Here is an 18,763-nt window from a genome sequence, read left to right as displayed (position 1 = left end):
ATCTGTCCAGGATCTTCTGGCTTCATAGTCTCTGGTGAGAAGTCTGGAGTAATTCTAATAGGCCTGCCTTTATATGTTACTTTACCTTTTTCCCTTGCTACTTTTGATATTTTGTCTTTATTTAGTGCATTTGTTGTTCTGATTATTATGTGTCAGGAGGGATTTCTTTTCTGGTCCAATCTATTTGGAGTTCTGTAGTTTTCTTGTATGTTCCTGGGCATCTCTTTTTTTAGGTATGGATAGTTTTCTTCTATAAGTTTGTTGAAGATATTTGCTGGCCCTTTAAGTTGAAAATCTTCATTCTCATCTACTGCTATTATCTGTAGGTTTGGTCTTCTCATTGTGTCCTGGATTTCGTGGATGTTTTGAGTTAGGATCTTTTTGTATTTTGCATTTTCTTTTATTGTTGTGTCCCTGTTCCCTATGGAATCTTCTGCACCTGAGATTCTCTCTTCCATCTCTTGTAGTCTGTTGCTGATGCTCATGTCTATGGTTCCTGATTTCTTTCCTAGGGTTTCTATCTCCACAGTTGTCTCCCTTTGGGTTTTCTTTATTGTTTCTATTTCCATTTTTAGATCCTGGATGGTTTTGTTCAATTCCATCTCCTGTTTGGTATTGTTTTCCTGTAACTCTCTAAGCCATTTTTGTGTTTCCTCTTTAAAGGTTTCTAGCTATTTACCTGTGTTTTCCTGTATTTCCTTCTTAATGTCCTCCATCATCATCATAAGAAGTGACTTTAGATCCATGTCTTGCTTTTCTGGTGTGATGCTGTATCCAGGACTTTTTCTGGTGAGAGTGTTTGGTTCTGCTGATGCCAAGTAACTTTGGTTTCTATTGCTTCTGTTCTTACGCTTGCCTCCTGTCATCTGATTATCTCAAGTATTTGCTGTCCTCAATATATCTGATTGGTGCCTATCCTTCCTATAATCCCAGTTGATTCAGGACTCCTCAGAGTCCAGCTTTCTCTGTGATCCTTTGCTTGCGGGCTCCTGTGAACCTGAGATTCTGGTTATGTCAGAGTTCTTGGCAGTCAAGTTCCTCTGAGACCCTGAAATACTGGTATGACCAAGCTCCTTTTATCCTGTGATCCTGTTGTCAAAGATCCTGGGCATGTTACAGTTCCTGAAAGTGGTGTCTCCTTTGAGGAGTGTGGAGCTGTCTGGTCAGTGGTCTGAAGATCACGTGGAGAATCCTCTAGGGACCGTGGGGGGTCTGCCAACTCTGAGCACAAGGTGACCAGGTAGTGGCGCCAACCGGAAGGGACTTGTGACCCTGGTCAGGCTGGTTTTCTGCTTCCCTAATGCTGTCTCAGGTCCCGTGTGATTGGATTGGAACAGAAGTTGTGTTCCACTCACCAGTGGTCCTAAGATCATGTGGAGAGACCTCTAGGGACCTCTAGGGACCTCTAGGGACCTCTAGGGACCAGTGGTTCTAAGATCATGTGGAGGACACTCTAGGGACCTTGGGGGTGTCCACTGACTCCGCGCCCAAGGTGACCCGATGCTGGTGCTGACCAGAAGGGAATTATTCAGTTTCTAATATTATCAAATTCAACAAAAAACCCTACCTCATAATTTGTTAGTAATACAACTCTAATTAACTCTATCAAAAGCCACCATTAATACCTTCAATAATTCAATTAGTGTATCACAGGTCTGAATGTTTTTCTACTGATACTGCTATATTATAGGCAAATGCTAGCATCACTCCTAAAAAAAAATACAAACTAATGCCACAAAAGACCCAATCAAATCTTAATATAATCCCAAACTCAACTCTACCACTTAACACTAACTTCAGTCTACCATAAATAGGTAGAAATGTAAAAAACTCTTACAAAACAAAACAAATGTAAATAATCATGTACATTAGAATTTCCATGTAAAATTAAAGCAAGACTAATGGCAATAGAAAACCATTGTTATTTTTCAACTCTAGTGACCAAAATTGCTCCCTTTGTCATTAATATTATTAGCCACTTATATGTTGATTTCCAGCCCCAACCAATTTCATCAAGACAAAAATATACTCTTACAAGGCAGCTGCATTATACTACTAACTTATTACCACAGTCCTCTATGTAGTAATATATTGTACATTAGATAAAATGGTTACATTTTCATCTGTCATGTCTGTCTGCTGGATGACTTATCCAGCATTTTTATTCAAATAGAGCCTCTATATTTTTCATCGGCTTGTTTTTCTTCCCGTGAAGAACAAGGTTTATACTATGGTAATTAACTTTCCTGGAAATACTAGGTAAGAATTTTTTAATCAAAACTCTTAGGGAAACAGGAGGCCACTCAGACTACCAGGCTGTAAGAACAAACAGTAACTATAATAAGTTAAGAAGGTACTGCCTGGGCACAAATGTAAGTATCTCTGAGTATGTGGTGACATAGATCTTTGAGAGTGTTTGCTATTATTTTGTCAATGAAGAAGGAAATAAGTTAAGAATCTTAAAGTGATAATTACCTATAAGTATAAAAAGAGAAATGAAGGCCAGGCAGTGGTAGTGCACGCCTTTAGTCCCAGAACTTGGGAGGCAGAGGCAGGCGGATTTTTGAGTTGGAGGCCAGCCTGGTGTACAAAGTGAGTTCCAGGACAGCTAGGGCTATACAGAGAAACCCGGTCTTGAAAAAACCAAGAGAGGGAGAGAGAGAGAGAGAGAGAGAGAGAGAGAGAGAGAGAGAGAGAGAGAGAGAGAGAGAGAGAGAGAGGCGCTAAACCTTAGTTCCAAACAAATAAAAGAAAGTGAGGAAATAAATGTGTCAAGCTTAATAATAGAGTTGATTTCAATGAGTGGTCATGTTAATTTAAGGTAAATTAAGAGGAAAGAAAATATACCATTAAGCTATGGCTAATCTAAAGTAGGTCTCAATGGGAGGTGTGCTGGAGTCAAGTTATTAGAAGTTGTAAGCTAAAAAGAGCTGAGATATGAAACCAACATTACAAAAATATACACTATTTTTAAGGAGATGATATGGGAATAGCTTTCTTAAGATAGAAGTTAGATGCAGGGCATTCCACTAATGATGTTAAAGAATGAGAAGATGTTTGGGATCAAACCTTTTACTCCTTGCTCTCCTTGGAGTCCTTTATCACCTGGAGGTCCTGGGGGCCCAGGAGGGCCTGCTTTACAGATTTCATCTCCTGAGGTTAAAGATAAAATAGCAAGGTAATTATCGTTAAGCATTGAGACGACTAGAGGAAAAAAAAAACCAGAAAGGCTAGAAAAATACTTATTTTCAATTATTTCTCTGTAAAAATACAACTCAATAAGCAATATGGTGACATATTATTGATAATTAACACGGTTTGAAGACGAATGACCAAAACCACAAACTAAAAACAACAGTATAATCTCTTAGATATCAGGAACATAAATAACGATGCCAAACTTCAGTCAGATTCACTTCTAAATGATGTACAGCAGAACAACAGCCAAGCATGTCAGGACAAAAGCACAGCTTACTGGATGGCAACTGGGGACCAGGGGGACCAGGAGGTCCTGGAAGGCCAGGAGCCCCAGGCTGTCCATCAAGTCCAGGAGATCCAGGAATACAAATTCCAGGGGGACCTTCATCACCTTTCTGGCCCCTTTCACCAGGATATCCAGGAGGACCGGGGGGACCCACGACTGATGTTCCTAAATGACAAAAAGTATATGATAAAGTGATCAAAATGATCTTATCTTGTACACAATTACTTTGATCCTCAAGGAGACATTAGGAATGATAAAATCTGCCTTTAATATAATATTGGTTGGATTTTTTTTGTATTTTAAAAGTTGTATTTTTAGTAAACAAAACATTGGGTTGCATTATGGCATATATACATATGTTCATATCCACTCCACAATACCTTATCCATCACTTGTCCTTCCCTTACTTACTCTATTTTATCCACCCAGTCTTCTTTCTGCTTCTATGGCACATTCTACAAGGCTAAATTAGATTCTGCATGGAAGAGACAATGTGCACTATTTTGTCTTTCTTCTCCCCATTTGCTGGCTGCGCATGTTTTAAACCCCTTCCTACCCAACTTAGTCCCTGTTCAATTCTTTTTGGTCTTAAGGTTTTCTATGGTAATTAACACTTGCAAGGAAGAATTATTTAAATGATGTAACACTTTGAGTATAAGGCACAATTATTCAAAGTAATAGCCCGGTGGTGGTAGTGCACAACTTTAAACCCAGCACTCAGGTAACAAAGGAAGGCGAATCTGTGAGTTTGAGACCAGTCTGATCTAGTGAGTTCCATGATAGCCATACATGGTGAGACCCTGTCTTAAAAACCAACAAACAAAAGTAATTTTCTGAATTTTTGAAGTTAATAATAAATTAATACGCTCAATTTGACATGATGATGTTCTATCCCTAGAAATATCATTCCTATAGGGCAGGGGAGTGGGAGTAGTTACGGGGATAGAGAGAAAGCTTAACAAAAACTAAGGCTGCATGAAAAAAACATAGAGGTGTGCCACAAAAGGCTGCCATTCAGATATGACATGGCCATTTCAAATCTGGAATACACAGCAGCTATGGATCCTTTTATAAGACAGGCCCTTCAACACTTTATCATGAAAAAAGAAAGTACTTCAGGGATCTCCTCTTTCCTGAGGACCTTTGGAGTGTTGATGGTTGATGGAGGAGGGGTGTAACTTTTCATTAATAGTGTTGTCACTGGGGGTCGGGGGAGCTAGTTAGGAAGAAGGGGCTCAAAAGGAAATTAAGGGAGATGACAGAAGTAAATGAGACTGAACATAATCACAGTATATATTACACACACATATGAAACTGTCAAAATGCAAAGAGAGAATGGATACTTCAATATGATCAAATAAAATGTAACTCCGCTCCTGGACATTTTTCAGCCTCACAGCCTATTTTTGTACATAAGCACACTTTATGCTTTTTTTTTCAAAACTACTCAGGAAATAATTATACATTTTAAAAAATATTTTCTTTTTAAGATTTATTTATTTATTATATGTAGGTATATTGTAGCTGTCTTCAGGCACCCCAGAAGAGAGCACTGGATCTCATTACAGATGGTTGTGAGCCACCATATGGTTGCTGGGATTTGAACTCAGGACCTTCAGAAGAGAAGTCAGTGTTCTTTACTGCTGAGCCACCTCTCCAGTCCCCTAAAATTATTTTCTATATTTAAAGTTTTACTCTTAATTAATTTTAAGAATGACTTGTAAATTTCTCTTTAAAATCCAATTGGAATTTGGCATCTGATGGCCAGGAATTTAAAGGATGAGTTCTTAATATAATAAACTTTAAATTATTGATCTCTTACATAAAGTGTATCTTGGTATATATTTAATAATATTTTATTATTCATTGTGGCTATATATTTTAAATTTATATGCATGTGTGCAAAGCTGGGTGATTTTATGTGCACCATTTTTGTGCTGGTGCCTTTAAGGGTAAAAAGAGAGAAAAAGATTCTTTGGAACAGGAGTTAGCAGTTGTAAGCCACCATGCAGGTGCTGAGAACCAACCTTGAGTCCTCTGGCAGAGCAGTTAGTTCTACCAACCACTGAACCATCTCTCCAGTCCCACTCATAAATATTTTACAAAGGTCTGTAAAGAGTGGATTTCACTGTTGCTAGTATCAATTTCTATACATTTATTGTGCTATCCTTTGGTAATGTAGTCAGTTAAAGCAATGTAACATAGAAACATCTTTGATATCTTGGGAAAAATTAAACAGCGATAACATCATATATAATTTATAGAGAGGTGGTGGTAACTTGAATTTAGCATTATTATACTTTGCTCATGAATAAGATTGAATAATTTTTATTTACAGTGTTTTTCCTTGGCTGGTTTGCTATTAGTATTATTAGGTTTTCTACTTATGCCTTGAAATAAAACAAAACATGGGGATGTGTTTTACAGTTTGGTAGAATTCATCCGTAAAACTATAAAAGTGCGTGTAAATCAACATTTCTTCATATATATCTTCAATCTTTCAAAATTACTTATGTTAATTGACTTACTTAGACTTCCTACTTACAACTTTAGTAATTTTATTTTCTTGCTTAAAGAGTTTATTTTTCATCTAAAATATTAAATATATAAGTAGATATTATAGTTTTCCAATAACTTACAATAAAAATTTATGGCAATATCCCTTTTTCTTTACTAATTTTAGTTTTTACCATTTGTGAGTTTAAACCTTCATGGTGTTTGTCAATCTATCCTCATTTCAAACTCTTCCATATGATATTTTAGTGTCCATGTCGAGCTGTATCTGTTTCAGTTTTCATTTTACAGATTTTATTCAACCTAGTAAAGTGTTCCATTCTACATTTTTGTGCTTGTTTCTTTTTGTTTGTGCGTGTGAGTTAAATTTAGCCCATTTTGTCTTCTTTATCGTTTCTAGGGATACAATCTCGTGCTTTGTGTGTGTAATGAAAGTACATTTTACCTGGGCTACATTCATATTTCTCTCTTAATTTTGGTATTTGTAGTCTGATGACAGAGTGGGGTTACTGTTTGCTCTATAGTCAAAGAGTTTTGATATGAAGCACATTTTATTGTGGCTTAGCATTTAGTGGCTTAGCATTGTCATATAATGCCTGCTTTATCTCTGGAAGTACTTTTAACTACATCACCATGCAAATATTATTATAAGGATATTTGATGTTTTTCCAATCTTTTTAACTGTAGCCATAGAGAATCATATACAAGGATACACACAGTAGATTCTTTTCAAGTAAAAAAAAAAAGAGCCTATTTTTATATTCTATGTACATCTACAAAGAATATATATTCTTTGCTTCCTAGAACATTTTCCCTCTCTTTCATACAGATAGCTTATTAATGTTGGTCAAATTATTTATATGCTATATTAATACACTCAGTGTGTTAAGGATCTGTCAATTGACCCCCTGAAGCTTATCAATTTTATTATATAACTGAGGGTTATTAATTAGTTGTGTAAAGGTTCATGACTTTAATCACGGTATCATTTATTAATATCTGAGTCATTAATGCATTTTTCATTGAATTTTCTTTCACTTGACATTAGAATTAAATAGCTTTCTTCTTCCATAAATCATTTAATTAATATTTCTTGCACCTACTTTCGTTTCCTCTTTCTGCTTCAGATATACATATTCTGCATACTATACCAGTATTTTATTTTATTTTTCAGTTTTTTATCTCAATTTTACATTAATACCATCTATCATTTATCTTTTCTTTATTTTTTTAACTTCTGTTTTTGTTAGATGTTTTCTTCATTTACATTTCAAATGCCCTTTCCTAGTTTCCTCCTTGAAAATCCCCTATACCCTCCCCTTTCCCCCTGCTCCCCAACCCACCCACTCCCAATTCCTGGCCCTGGCATTCCCCTATACTCTGGCATAGAATCTTTGCAAGACCAAGGGCCTCTTCTCCCATTGGTGACCGACTAGGTCATCCTCTGCTACATATACAGCTGGAGCCATGAGTCCCACCTTGTGTTTTCTTTGATTGGTGGTTTAGTCCCAGGGAGCTCTGGGGTTACTGGTTAGTTCATATTGTTGTTCCACCTATAGGGTTGCAGAACCCTTCAGCTCCTTGGGTACTTTTTTCTAGCTCCTCCATTGGGGGCCCTGTGTTCCATCCAATAGATGACTGTGAGCATCCACTTCTGTATTTTTCAGGCACTGACATAGCCTCACACGAGACAGCTATATCAGGGTCCTTTCAGCAAAATCTTGCTAGTGTATGCAATGGTGTCAGTGTTTGGAGGCTGATTATGGGATGGATCCCCGGGTATGACAGTCTCTGGATGGTCCTTCCTTCAGTCTCAGCTCCGATCTTTTCTCTGTAACTCCTTCCATGGGTATTTTGTTTCCCCTTCTAAGAAGGAATGAAGTATTCACACTTTATGTTTGTTGGAGTTAATGATTTACTTTTCACTATCTTCTATGTCATCTTATACTTTATTTTCTATACATCTGGGTTTATCTTTCTGTGTTTTAATTTTACCTTCTACTATATAGATTGATTTATTTTTCCCTCTAACTGGAGTTAAATTGTACATTTTATTTCTATTCTTCTTAATAATGGTACCTATAAATTTTGACCTATGTATTTAAGTCTATATTTTTCCTTTTTCTCTCCCTTTCTCCTTCTTTTCCTCCTCCTCTCTTCCCTCTGAGGCCATGTACCACAATGTCCCTAGATTTTTATATTAGTGTCAGGGATTCAAACCTAGGTTATCATGTTTGTGTAGCAAACATTTGTTCCACTGAACCACCCCTAAAGCCCTTAAATCTGTATTTCTCTAAAAGCTTATAGTAAATAATGCTTATGTTCTCACATACTAATAGTAAAAACTAACAACTGTATCACTGGCCAACTCCTCATTCCCTCTGTATTTGCCCATACCATGTAAAAATATTCACACACAGTCCTGGTTTTTTACGTAAATCATATTTTTATGAACTGAGTTAATATAGGTTATTACAATCTTTCTTAGTCCCTGATTCTTTTACCCTACCTCCCACCCCTACTTTATCCTGAATTTGTCCCTTACTGTCCAAGTATGTCTGGAGGAGGTAAACCTTTTAAGTATTCTATCTTCATACCAGGATGACAGTTTAGGAGAATATAGGCTCCAAAATTCATAGTTATTTGTCCTTGTTACTGTGAAAATATGTTCCATTATGTCCTACAAACTTACTGTTTCGAAGGCAATGTACCTCCCCCTGCACACACCTCCACTTAGGTAGGTTTTCATGAATTTTTGTTTGGTTGGTTGATTTTGCTTTTGTTTGTTTGTTTAATTTTATTCCTAAATTCTGAAATTTCCACGAGTCTATGAGTCACATAGTTATGTGACTTTGTAATTTTGTTATTACTTTTCTCTTGTTTAGTTTAACTTTACCTTTCTTTTGTTTAGTTTAATATTTTTCACAAAGGAGGGTGTGTGTGTGTTTGTGTGTGTGTACACACATGTGTGCACTTGCACAAACATGTACTTTAAGTAAGTGGAAGATCACAGCCATTACTTGTTTTCAAATACTGCTCCTTGCCCCATTCTTTTGTACTTTGCCTCTCACATGAAATACATTTGTATTTGGGAAATACAACTTACACCCTGTGCATTATAAATTTCCTTTATATTATTCAACTCCTGAGCTCTTACTGTATTCTGGAAAAATGCCTCATGTTAATTATCAAGACATAACAAACATTTACCTCACTTATTTGAGATAAGGAATAAAAAGCACATACTTAGACCATAATGAAACTCACACTTACTAGCTTCTTTCTTGGGAGGTGTCACTTTCTTCCTCATGACAGCTGTTCCTTAGTTACACACTTTTGCATGAAAAGGAACTATAATCCACTGAATACATGCGTGTGCCAGATACTGAAACAGACACTACTGTGAACTTTACATAAAATCTGACAACTCAATAAACAGGATACATAAGGGCATTTTAATTTGCAGCCAACTTTTAAGTGCTACAGAATACACTGAATCTTCTAAGGGAAAGCTATAAAAGTCAGCACTGAGTCTTAAAGTTTTATTGTGTGGTGAAATCACCGTGCAGATTTCTAAGTCATTGATTCTGGAATTCTAAGTGGACAGTTCTGGTTAGTACTGTTATATAGGAAATGAAGAAATGTTAGGAATTTATTAGGTCAGTATCCTGTCCTCTGACAAAATGAAAAGTGTGATGATTCATGTACAGGATCAAGGAACTGTTTGGTACAATATTTTTTTCTTTTTTTTTAGGGCAGGGGTTGAGACAGGGTTTCCCTGTGCAGCCCTGGCTGTCCTGGAACTCACTCTGTAGACCAGGCTGGCCTCAAACTCAGAAATTCGCTTGCCTCTGCCTCCCAAGTGCAGGGATTAAAGGTATGTGCCACCACTGCCCAGCACAATATATTTTTAATAGAAGGTAAAAGTGATTTTTTTCAGAATTTAAGTAAGCTTTTAAAAGTACATGTGAAGAATTTGTTGCGAAACACAATACAGCTTTGGTATACTTGGTCATTTAGAAAGTCCTCATTTGGATTGCGATAAGTGTGTAAAGGGTTTTTAGGAAAACATAAGGACCTGAGGTCAAATCCACAGAAACTACTTAAGAGCCAGGAATGGTAATAATGTTAATATAACTTCCATTCTGGTGATGCAGACAGATTGCGGGGGCTAACTGACCAGCAAGAGTAGACTTGCTTAATGAGGAAAAAAAGTGTAGAAAGACTTTTCAATGTCAAATTATGGCCTCCACAGGTGCTCACATGGTTGAGTTCACCCACACACAGACATTTATCATTCATAAACATACAAGGTGTGAAGCCAGAACCATTCACATCATCCACTGTAATGCCCAGTCAAACCAATATGATAAAATTGTATGCATGGGTTACCTCATTCAGGATGATATTCTCTAGTTCCATCCATTTGCCTAAGAATTTCATAAAGTCATTGTCTTTAATAGCTGAGTAGTACTATAGTACACAATAGTACCATTGTGTAAATGAACCACATTTTCTGTATCCATTCCTCTGTTGAGGGACATCTGGATTCTTTCCAGTTTCTGGCTATTATAAATAAGGCTGCTATGAACATAGTGTGGAGCATGTGTCCTTGTTATATGTTGGAAGCATGTGTCCTTGTTATATGTTGGAGAATCTTTTGGGTATATGCTCAGGAGTTGTATAGCTGGGTTCTCACATAGCTCGATGCCCCCGTGTAGGGGAATGCAAAGACAGCAAGGCATGAGTGGGTGGGGTAGCACCCTCATAGAGGCAGGGAGAGGGAGGATGGGATGGGGGTTCCAGAGTGGAAACCAGGAAAGGGAATAACATTTGAACTGTAAATAAACAAAATATCCATTAAAAAAGAAACAAAATCATTGTATAGTAATTAGAATAGGAGCAAGAAATTATTGTTAATTTTACTGGAAATAATAAGTAAGAGTGGTCAAGTTTTTTATATTCATTGTAAAATGTAAAATTGGTTCTAATATAATAAAAGTATGTTGTATGTATTTCTGAAACCTCAAAGAATTAATAAAGTTGTCACATTAAATACTTGTATGTATGGATTGGCTACGTAAGCATAGAGGTATAACCATCATCTCTTTTACCTGGAGGTCCAGGAAAGCCAGGTGGACCTTGTATTCCAGGAAATCCTCGCTCTCCCTTTTCTCCAGGCAAACCAGGTAACCCGATATTTCCTTTTTCTCCCATAGTCACACCAGTTCCAGGTGCAGGAATTACCTTTTTATGGAAAAGGAGTTGAGGAATTCAATGAAGAAGTAGCTTGTTCTTCTAAGTGTAATTAAGCAGCTATGTGTGGTTATAATGCTTCATTTTCACACAGTCCTTAGATAGGAAACCGTTAAAACTATCACACCGAGTCTCCTTAAGACGGCTACATAGTAATCACCTCTATCACTTTGACCCTCAACCAATTAGGAAACATTGTAATCCTTACAATATTAAGCCCAAGGCTTACAAAGCTAGAAGTGGGTTTTGCTGTCTCTTCTCATATTATTCATAATATTCCAGTCACCTGAAGCCCTGCAATTCTTTCTAAAACCACCACAATTTCTGTCCTAATCTCACACCTTAAGCTAATTTCCTCAAATCAACTTTTCTATGTAAACATTTGTCCTAAGGACATTACTTGCCTACTTACTGTATGTGATATTACTTGGAACCCTAAACTTGGTCAAACCACTTCCTTCAGTATCACTCTTTCTTATTTCTTTCCCTATTATTTCTAGCAATGACTTCGTATCTCTCAAGGCTATCTGGTTATAACCACTTCACACAATGTGCACATTTTCATCAGTGCCCTGCAGATGTCTTCCAAACATCTGCAGCTCAAACTCTTCATTGAAAACGCCCCATCCCTTTGAGGAATATCCCTATCTTCTACATCATCTCATAGCTTATTTGTGTTCTAAAGAATTTCACAAAAATAAATTCTATGTATTTCTGTCTGAGACTCATTAGGGTAAGAAGAACTGAAATGTCAGGAGTATAGAAGAAGTTTTACAGCACTCACTGCTGTGGATTCAGTGCAGTGTTAAGTCTAGAGAATTAGCCAAGTTCAGTCCAAAATATTACTTAATCCTCAACAGTGATCTTTTTTTTATTCTTGATATACTTGGAAATATACATGACTTAAATTCCACAATCAATGTAAATATGATAGAAAATCTATACTATCACCTCCTTCCAGTTATAGCAATTGCCGATTTGTTATGTAGAGCCCCAGAAAGTACACACTAAGGAAAGGAGAGAAGTGTGAACCAGACAATTTCAAGTTGAGCAAACCTATTAGGACTAAATCCATGTTTGCCCTAAGCACTGCAGGGGAAACCACCAATTTCTGGTTCCTTCAAAATCCTTTCTCTGAACCCTTTGAAAGCAGCAGTTGCGCCACCTACTGGTAACTTAAGAAACGAGTTGACAATCATGCAAAACAATAATGTGTAATTTGGACCTTAACTATGAAAAAGGAACACAGAGGCAGAACCGTATAACAACTTTAAGGTTAACATGGATGATTAAACAAGACAAAACTATAATGGCTTCTAAGGCAGTAGAAGTTGATAATGACTTAGATTTTTATGTTCTGTGAGGAACTGGTAGGGAGTGTATAGCTTGTGTACAAAAATGTTGACGCAATGTTAAATTCCAGAAATGAATTCGTAAGAGAAAAACTTACAAGTCCAGGAGGTCCAGGTGGGCCAATATCACCCTTTTGGCCCTGTTCAAAGCAATGTTATAACATATAATTAGTAAGAATGACATGGCAGTTTGGATTTCCTCAAGTAACAATTGAGTTTCATAAAGACTCATGCGTCATTCATAAAGAAATCAAATGGAAAGTATAACATAGGTTATTGAGATACTTGCTTAAGCCTGCAAAGACCTTTGATCTTGCCTTGGATGTACTGATTATATAATCTTGACCCAAATGAATTAACCTTGCTAGCTTTCTTTAAAGCTGAATACACTGGACAGATTCCTAGCAGCAACATGCTTTGTCATAAAGGAAGAAAACAACATTCAATTGTTATTTTTTTTGGCCAAGACTTAAGAATACATTTCTCTCTCACACTTCAAGTTCTAGGAAAGTTTCTGTGCATCATAAGTTACTAACTGAGAAACAATCCCATTTAAATATTTGATCTCTCCCTTTATTCCAATTATGTCTTTTAGTCTAAACTAAAACTTGGATCTAGTTTAGAGAGAAATCATCAGTAAAATATGTGACTTCTAGATAACTCAAGTTTGCTTTAATCTTTTTTCGGTTTGGTTTTGATACAAAGCAGTTAGAGAACAGAGGACATGGAGGACTAAATATTTTGTGATGTGCTCAAAATAGGATAACTGTGTTTCACACATGCTTTCAGAGTCACTTTTTAAAAAGGTAACTAAATAAATGACCTCAATCAGGCTGTGTCTGTCCAATGGGAAAACTACAATGAATTAGTCACAGATTAACAAACAATGATTACACACAGAGTGGAAAATGTTTACAGGAGAAATTTGAATTTTACAGCTCTAAACTTTTCAAGAGAACCTCACTGGAATAGTGATCAAACCTCCTCTTAAAAGATTTGTTGATATCAACACAGCAAAGGCACTGACATGCTAATGCAAATTCAATCCCATGCATTTTCTCTGCACTGTGATTTAGAGAAATGCAAGAAAATTTAAAGGAAAGTGCATAAAAGGGAAAAATAGGTAATGAAGGCAGGAATACAAACACTAAGTAATTATAATTTCACTTATAATCCAGTATCAACAGGAGCACAGATTATGGTAATAAGAATAAAACCAGACACATCTCAATGTAAAAAGTCTTACCTTTTCACCATCCCTTCCTGGTTCACCAGGGTAACCAGGATCACCAGGCAAACCCTTTAAAACAGAGGATGGGGTGATATTAGTAAACATGGCAAAGTTAGGAAGATGCCAAAAATCATGTCCTCAACACAAGTAATGAGAACATAAGCTAAAGTAGTCCATCAGTAGAAGAGAAGATACAGTCCCTGAAAATACATTTATCTGGTTTCCTACAAAGATGGTGAGAAACAACATTGAAAATGGGAACTATTTTTAGCAAGTGGTTCTGGTAAACATGGATATGAACATTCAGAAGAAGGAAACTAGATTCCTTTCTCTCCCATTGTACAAAATCCACCCCAAATAGATCAGTTACCCTAATATAAGATTTAACACTCTAAAAGTGTGAAAGCAAATATATATATATGTATATATATATATCCTTCAACATATAGGTATAAGCAAAGACATTCTGAATATGATTCCTAGAGCATAGAAAATAAGACCAAGGCCTGATGTGGTAGTTTAAATGAGAAAGCCCCTCCCCACCCATAGGCTTTGGCATTTGAATATCTGGTGCCCAGTTCCTGGTGCTGCTTTGTGGGTGGGTATCTAGGAGATGTGGCCTTACTGGAGGAAGTATGGCACTGGGAGAAAGCTCTGAGGATTCACACCCTCACAGCATTCCTAGTTTGTTCTCTCTGCTTCCTACTATCTGCTCAAGAAGTGAACGTTTTGCTTGCTATCCCGGCTGCAATACCTGCTGCTTCTCTGCCATGACAGACCACAATCCCTCTGGAACCTGAAGTCCAAACAAGCCTTTCCTTTCTAAGTTGCCTCGGTCATGGTCTTTTGGCATAGAAATTGAAAAGTAACTAAGAAAATCACCACGTGGGATTTCATGAAATTAAAAAGTTATAAATAGAAAAGGAAACTCATTCAACTGAAAGGTGGCCCATAAAATAGGATGCAATCTTTGCCTGCTCTACATAATCTGACTGAGGACTAGTGTTGAGGATGCACAAAGAGGGGTGGAAGAGGTGGGCAGCATCTTCAGGAAGAGACTGAGACCTGGGATAGGTGAGGTGCCCAAGAATCAATGGGGGAATTACTTAGCTGTGTCTCACAGCACTGGGAATATGAAGTCTGGGGAGACTGCCTCTGGAGTGATAGGGACACCAACCCACCCACAAAACTTTCAACCCAAAACTTATCCTATCTACAAGAAATACAGAGACTGCGAGTGGAGCAGAGACTGAGGGAATGGCAAAACAATAACCAGCCCAACTTGAGACCCATCCCATGGGTAAGAACCAATCCCTGACATTATTAATGATATTTTATTGTGCTTTCAGACAAGACTCTAGCATAACTGTCCTCTGAGAGGCTCTACCCACCAACTGACTTATATAGATGCAGACACCCACAGCCAAAGAGTGGATGGAGCTTGGGAACTTTTATGGAAGAGCAGAAGAATTATAGCTCCTAATGGGACAGGAACTCCACAGAATGACCAACAGAGTCAACTATCCTGGACCCTTGGGGCTCTCAGAGAATGAGCCACCAACCAAAAAAATATACATGGGCTGGACCTAGGCCTCCCTGCATATATGTAGCAGATGTGCTGCATGGTCTTCATGTGGGTCCCAAACAACTGGAGTGGGGGCTATCCCAAAAGCTGTTGTCTGTCCATGGCATATGTTCTTCTAGCTGGGCTACCTTGTCTGGTCTCAGTGGGAAAAGAAGCACCTAGCCTTGCAGATACTTTAAGTGCCAGGGTGGGGGCATATCCAAGGGTACCCCACCTGGTCAGAGGAGTAGAGGATGGGGGCATGGGGGAAGGACTGTTGGAGGGGTTGACCGACAGGTGGGCAGTGAGTAGGATATAATATGAATAAGTATAAAATAAATAAGTAAATTAATTTAAAAAATACACAAAGAATTCAAAACACTACATACCAAAAAAACAAAACAAAACAAAACAAAAAAAACAACACAATTTGAAAATGGGCTACAGAACTAAAGAGAAAGTTCTCAAAAGGAAAAAACAAAACAAAAGAACAACAACAAAACCAAACCCGTGGGGGCTGGAGAGGTCACTCAATGTTTAAGAACACTTGTTGCTCTTGCAGAGGATCTGTGATATTTCTTAGAATCCACATAGCAGTTCACAACCTTCTAGACTCCTGAGTCATCACACACACACACACACACACACACACACACACACAAAAGATGCACTCAGGCAAAACATCTATACACAGCAAATTAAACAAGCAAACAAATAAATGATAGATCTAAAATAAAAGAAAATAATAAAAAAAAAGAAAATAAACATTCAAATGGACAAATGGCAAGGAAACATCTTAGCCATTAAGGGGATTCAGTTTAAAATGACGTCAGCATTTCACCTCATCCCAGTCAGTCACTGGGAATATCAGTAACAACAAATGCTAATGCAGATGTTAGGAAAAGGAGAACTCTTCTATATTGTTGGTGGGAATGTAACGGAGTATATCAACTTTGGAAATCAGTCTTCTTCAAACACTAAAAACTAGCATATGACTCAGCTATATCCCTCCGAGGCATGTGAGATTTTGTGCCTTACTATGTGCACATACATGTTCATTGCTATTCATTCTACCCAGCTCCCCACACTAAAAAGTACACCATGTATGCAAAGCTTTAGGCAGGGATGGAGAGGCAAGATTGGAGAAGTGAGGATGTGAGTGGGAAAACACTTAACACAGACAAAGAGAATATTAAGAAACCACTTGGAAAGCAAGATATTTCCATTTGTGTGATAGCACCTTGGGATGTAACCAATTAATCCTCTGGTGTGTTTATAAAAAGATAAAGAGGTATAAGATATATTCTATTGGGGTGTGGTGAGGTATGGGGGAAGGGGATGCCTTAGCAGGCCCATGCCAAGGCATCCCTTCCCCCCCCGCCCCCACACTGAGGGACCAGCCACAAGATGGTATAGTATAGAATAGAGTTTATTTAGGGCATAGGGCGAGTTAAGAGGGTAGTAGAAGCAGTGAAAGGCAGATAGAGGGAGAGAGTAGGGAAGTAGAGGCCGGTCATGACCACATGGAAAGGAGGTGAAGGGAATGGGGAGAGGGGGGAGCAAGAGGGGGAGGCAAGAGAGCAAGAGAGAGAGGCAAGAGAGAGGGGAGAGGACAAGCAGCCCCTTTTATAGTGGGTCAAGTCTACCTGGCTGTTGCCAGGTAACTGTGGGGTGGAGCATACCTGGATGTTGCCAGGGAACTGTGGAGTGGAGTTTAGACAGAATGCTAACACTCTCAGAATGGATTCAAGACCCACTCAGCATGAGGCAGGTGGGAAGAGGGGAACACAATATCTAGTAGTATGAACCTAGCTAATAGCTTAGGTCTGAAGAGGAAGTATGCCCATGCAGAGAGTGTGTTGCTGCTGGTTAACTTAGCAGACAGGAACAAACACCTTCTAAGTACCTCAGTTTACACCCATAGACACAAGGATCCCCAGCATTAATCAGACAATCGCCTCCTAACAATGAACAATGGTGAACGCAGACATGCACAGCTGCCCAAGATACAGACTGTGGACCCAGCCATGAATCAATCAGTCATTTACTTAGACCACTCCCTCTAAGGAATATTATGGATGAGGGAGCAGGAGGTATGTTAAGAGTTCAAGGATAGGGGGAAGGGCTAATAAATGCTGTCCTCTTAATTCAACCAGCACTGGGACCATACCTGACAAGCCTTATCAAAAGTCAAGGAAGAAGGAGGACCTCATGGAGCCCCATCCTGTCTTTAGTTAGGGCCTTCTCTCTTGAGTCCATCAGTCTCCAGCACATAGCTACAAACTCAGTGTTACCAAGGATTTGGATTAATCTTTCTGAGCTATAAAACTAAATGAATATACATGAACATGAGAGAGATGGGTGTGGAGGTAGGGAGGTAAGAGGTGAGAGTGGTCAGTATGAAAGAGGTGCATATATGAAATGGTAAAAAAAGAAGAGGAAGAGGACAAGGAGAAGGAGGAAGAGGAAGAGGGGAAATTATGATGTGACAATCCAGTCTCTGTTTCTTCCACCATGCTTTTCCTGACTACTGCACGTCTTCTCTACCATGGTGGACTGTATCATTCTGTAGCCAAATAAACCCTTCCATGTTTAAGATAGTTTTGTTAGTGTCTTTACAGAAACTAGAAAAGATTCTAAACAATAATTAAAGCACACCTCATTATATCTGCCTTAAAAGTAAAGACATTCCAAATTTATATTAAGAAAAGTGATGATAATTTCCATTCATCTAAACTATTTCCAAACTTCATACTGTGTGCCCTCTGCTTTTCTATTACCACCCACAAATAGTGCAAATACTACCAATGTTTTTTGTTAAAGGAAAGGACCATTGCTACTCACTGGGATTCCTGGTTGGCCAGTCTCTCCATCTTTGCCTGGTTTACCCTGTAGGATACAAAGCAATGATGGAGTGTGAACAAAACTTTGTTAGTTTGGTAATAGGAGAGGAAAGACTATAGCAACCATTACTTCTGCCTTGAACTATATAAATTGCCACGCACTCCAGTTGAGTTAGCTTGACAGGTTGAGAGGCCTGGAAGCCACTTATGAGGCAGAGAGTTTCACGGAATCTCACCTCCTGGAGTCTGGCGTTCTCTCTAACCCATACATTAATATTCCATTCCCACATTAGTCTGGTGTATGGATCCACATGCTCTCTTTTAGTATTATCTTATTGTAAGTGCCTTTTAAGATTGAATTCTGACATAGCTAAGCCTTCACCAGTGTTCCAACGTCCTAGAAAGTCCTTGAGCAGACCATGGGCTTGGAATTCAGTAAGAATGTTGCCTATTCAGTGACATTCAGAATTGCCTCTGGTATTACACTATCACTTTGAATAAAAGCTAAGTCAATACCCT

At 38.1% G+C, this 18,763-nt stretch overlaps 1 protein-coding gene across 4 annotated transcripts in view; it reads right to left on the bottom strand.

The window, feature by feature from the left end:
• The window catches only part of Col4a5 (collagen type IV alpha 5 chain), a 211,583-nt gene that overhangs the window by 85,783 nt on the left and 107,037 nt on the right, over window positions 1-18,763 (bottom strand). For all 4 annotated transcript variants that reach the window (XM_029473096.1, XM_021152696.2, XM_029473097.1 and 1 more), the window contains 6 exons: window positions 18,246-18,290; window positions 13,853-13,906; window positions 12,705-12,746; window positions 11,113-11,245; window positions 3,476-3,649; window positions 3,070-3,153 (listed from right to left, as the gene is read on the bottom strand). In XM_029473096.1, coding sequence (XP_029328956.1) covers window positions 3,070-3,153; window positions 3,476-3,649; window positions 11,113-11,245; window positions 12,705-12,746; window positions 13,853-13,906; window positions 18,246-18,290 — 532 coding nt within the window. The remainder of the gene's footprint in view (window positions 1-3,069; window positions 3,154-3,475; window positions 3,650-11,112; window positions 11,246-12,704; window positions 12,747-13,852; window positions 13,907-18,245; window positions 18,291-18,763) is intronic.

This window comes from Mus caroli, chromosome X, assembly GCF_900094665.2.
Source record: "Mus caroli chromosome X, CAROLI_EIJ_v1.1, whole genome shotgun sequence".
NCBI lineage: Eukaryota > Metazoa > Chordata > Mammalia > Rodentia > Muridae > Mus > Mus caroli.
This window is presented reverse-complemented; position numbering and strand designations above follow the sequence as displayed.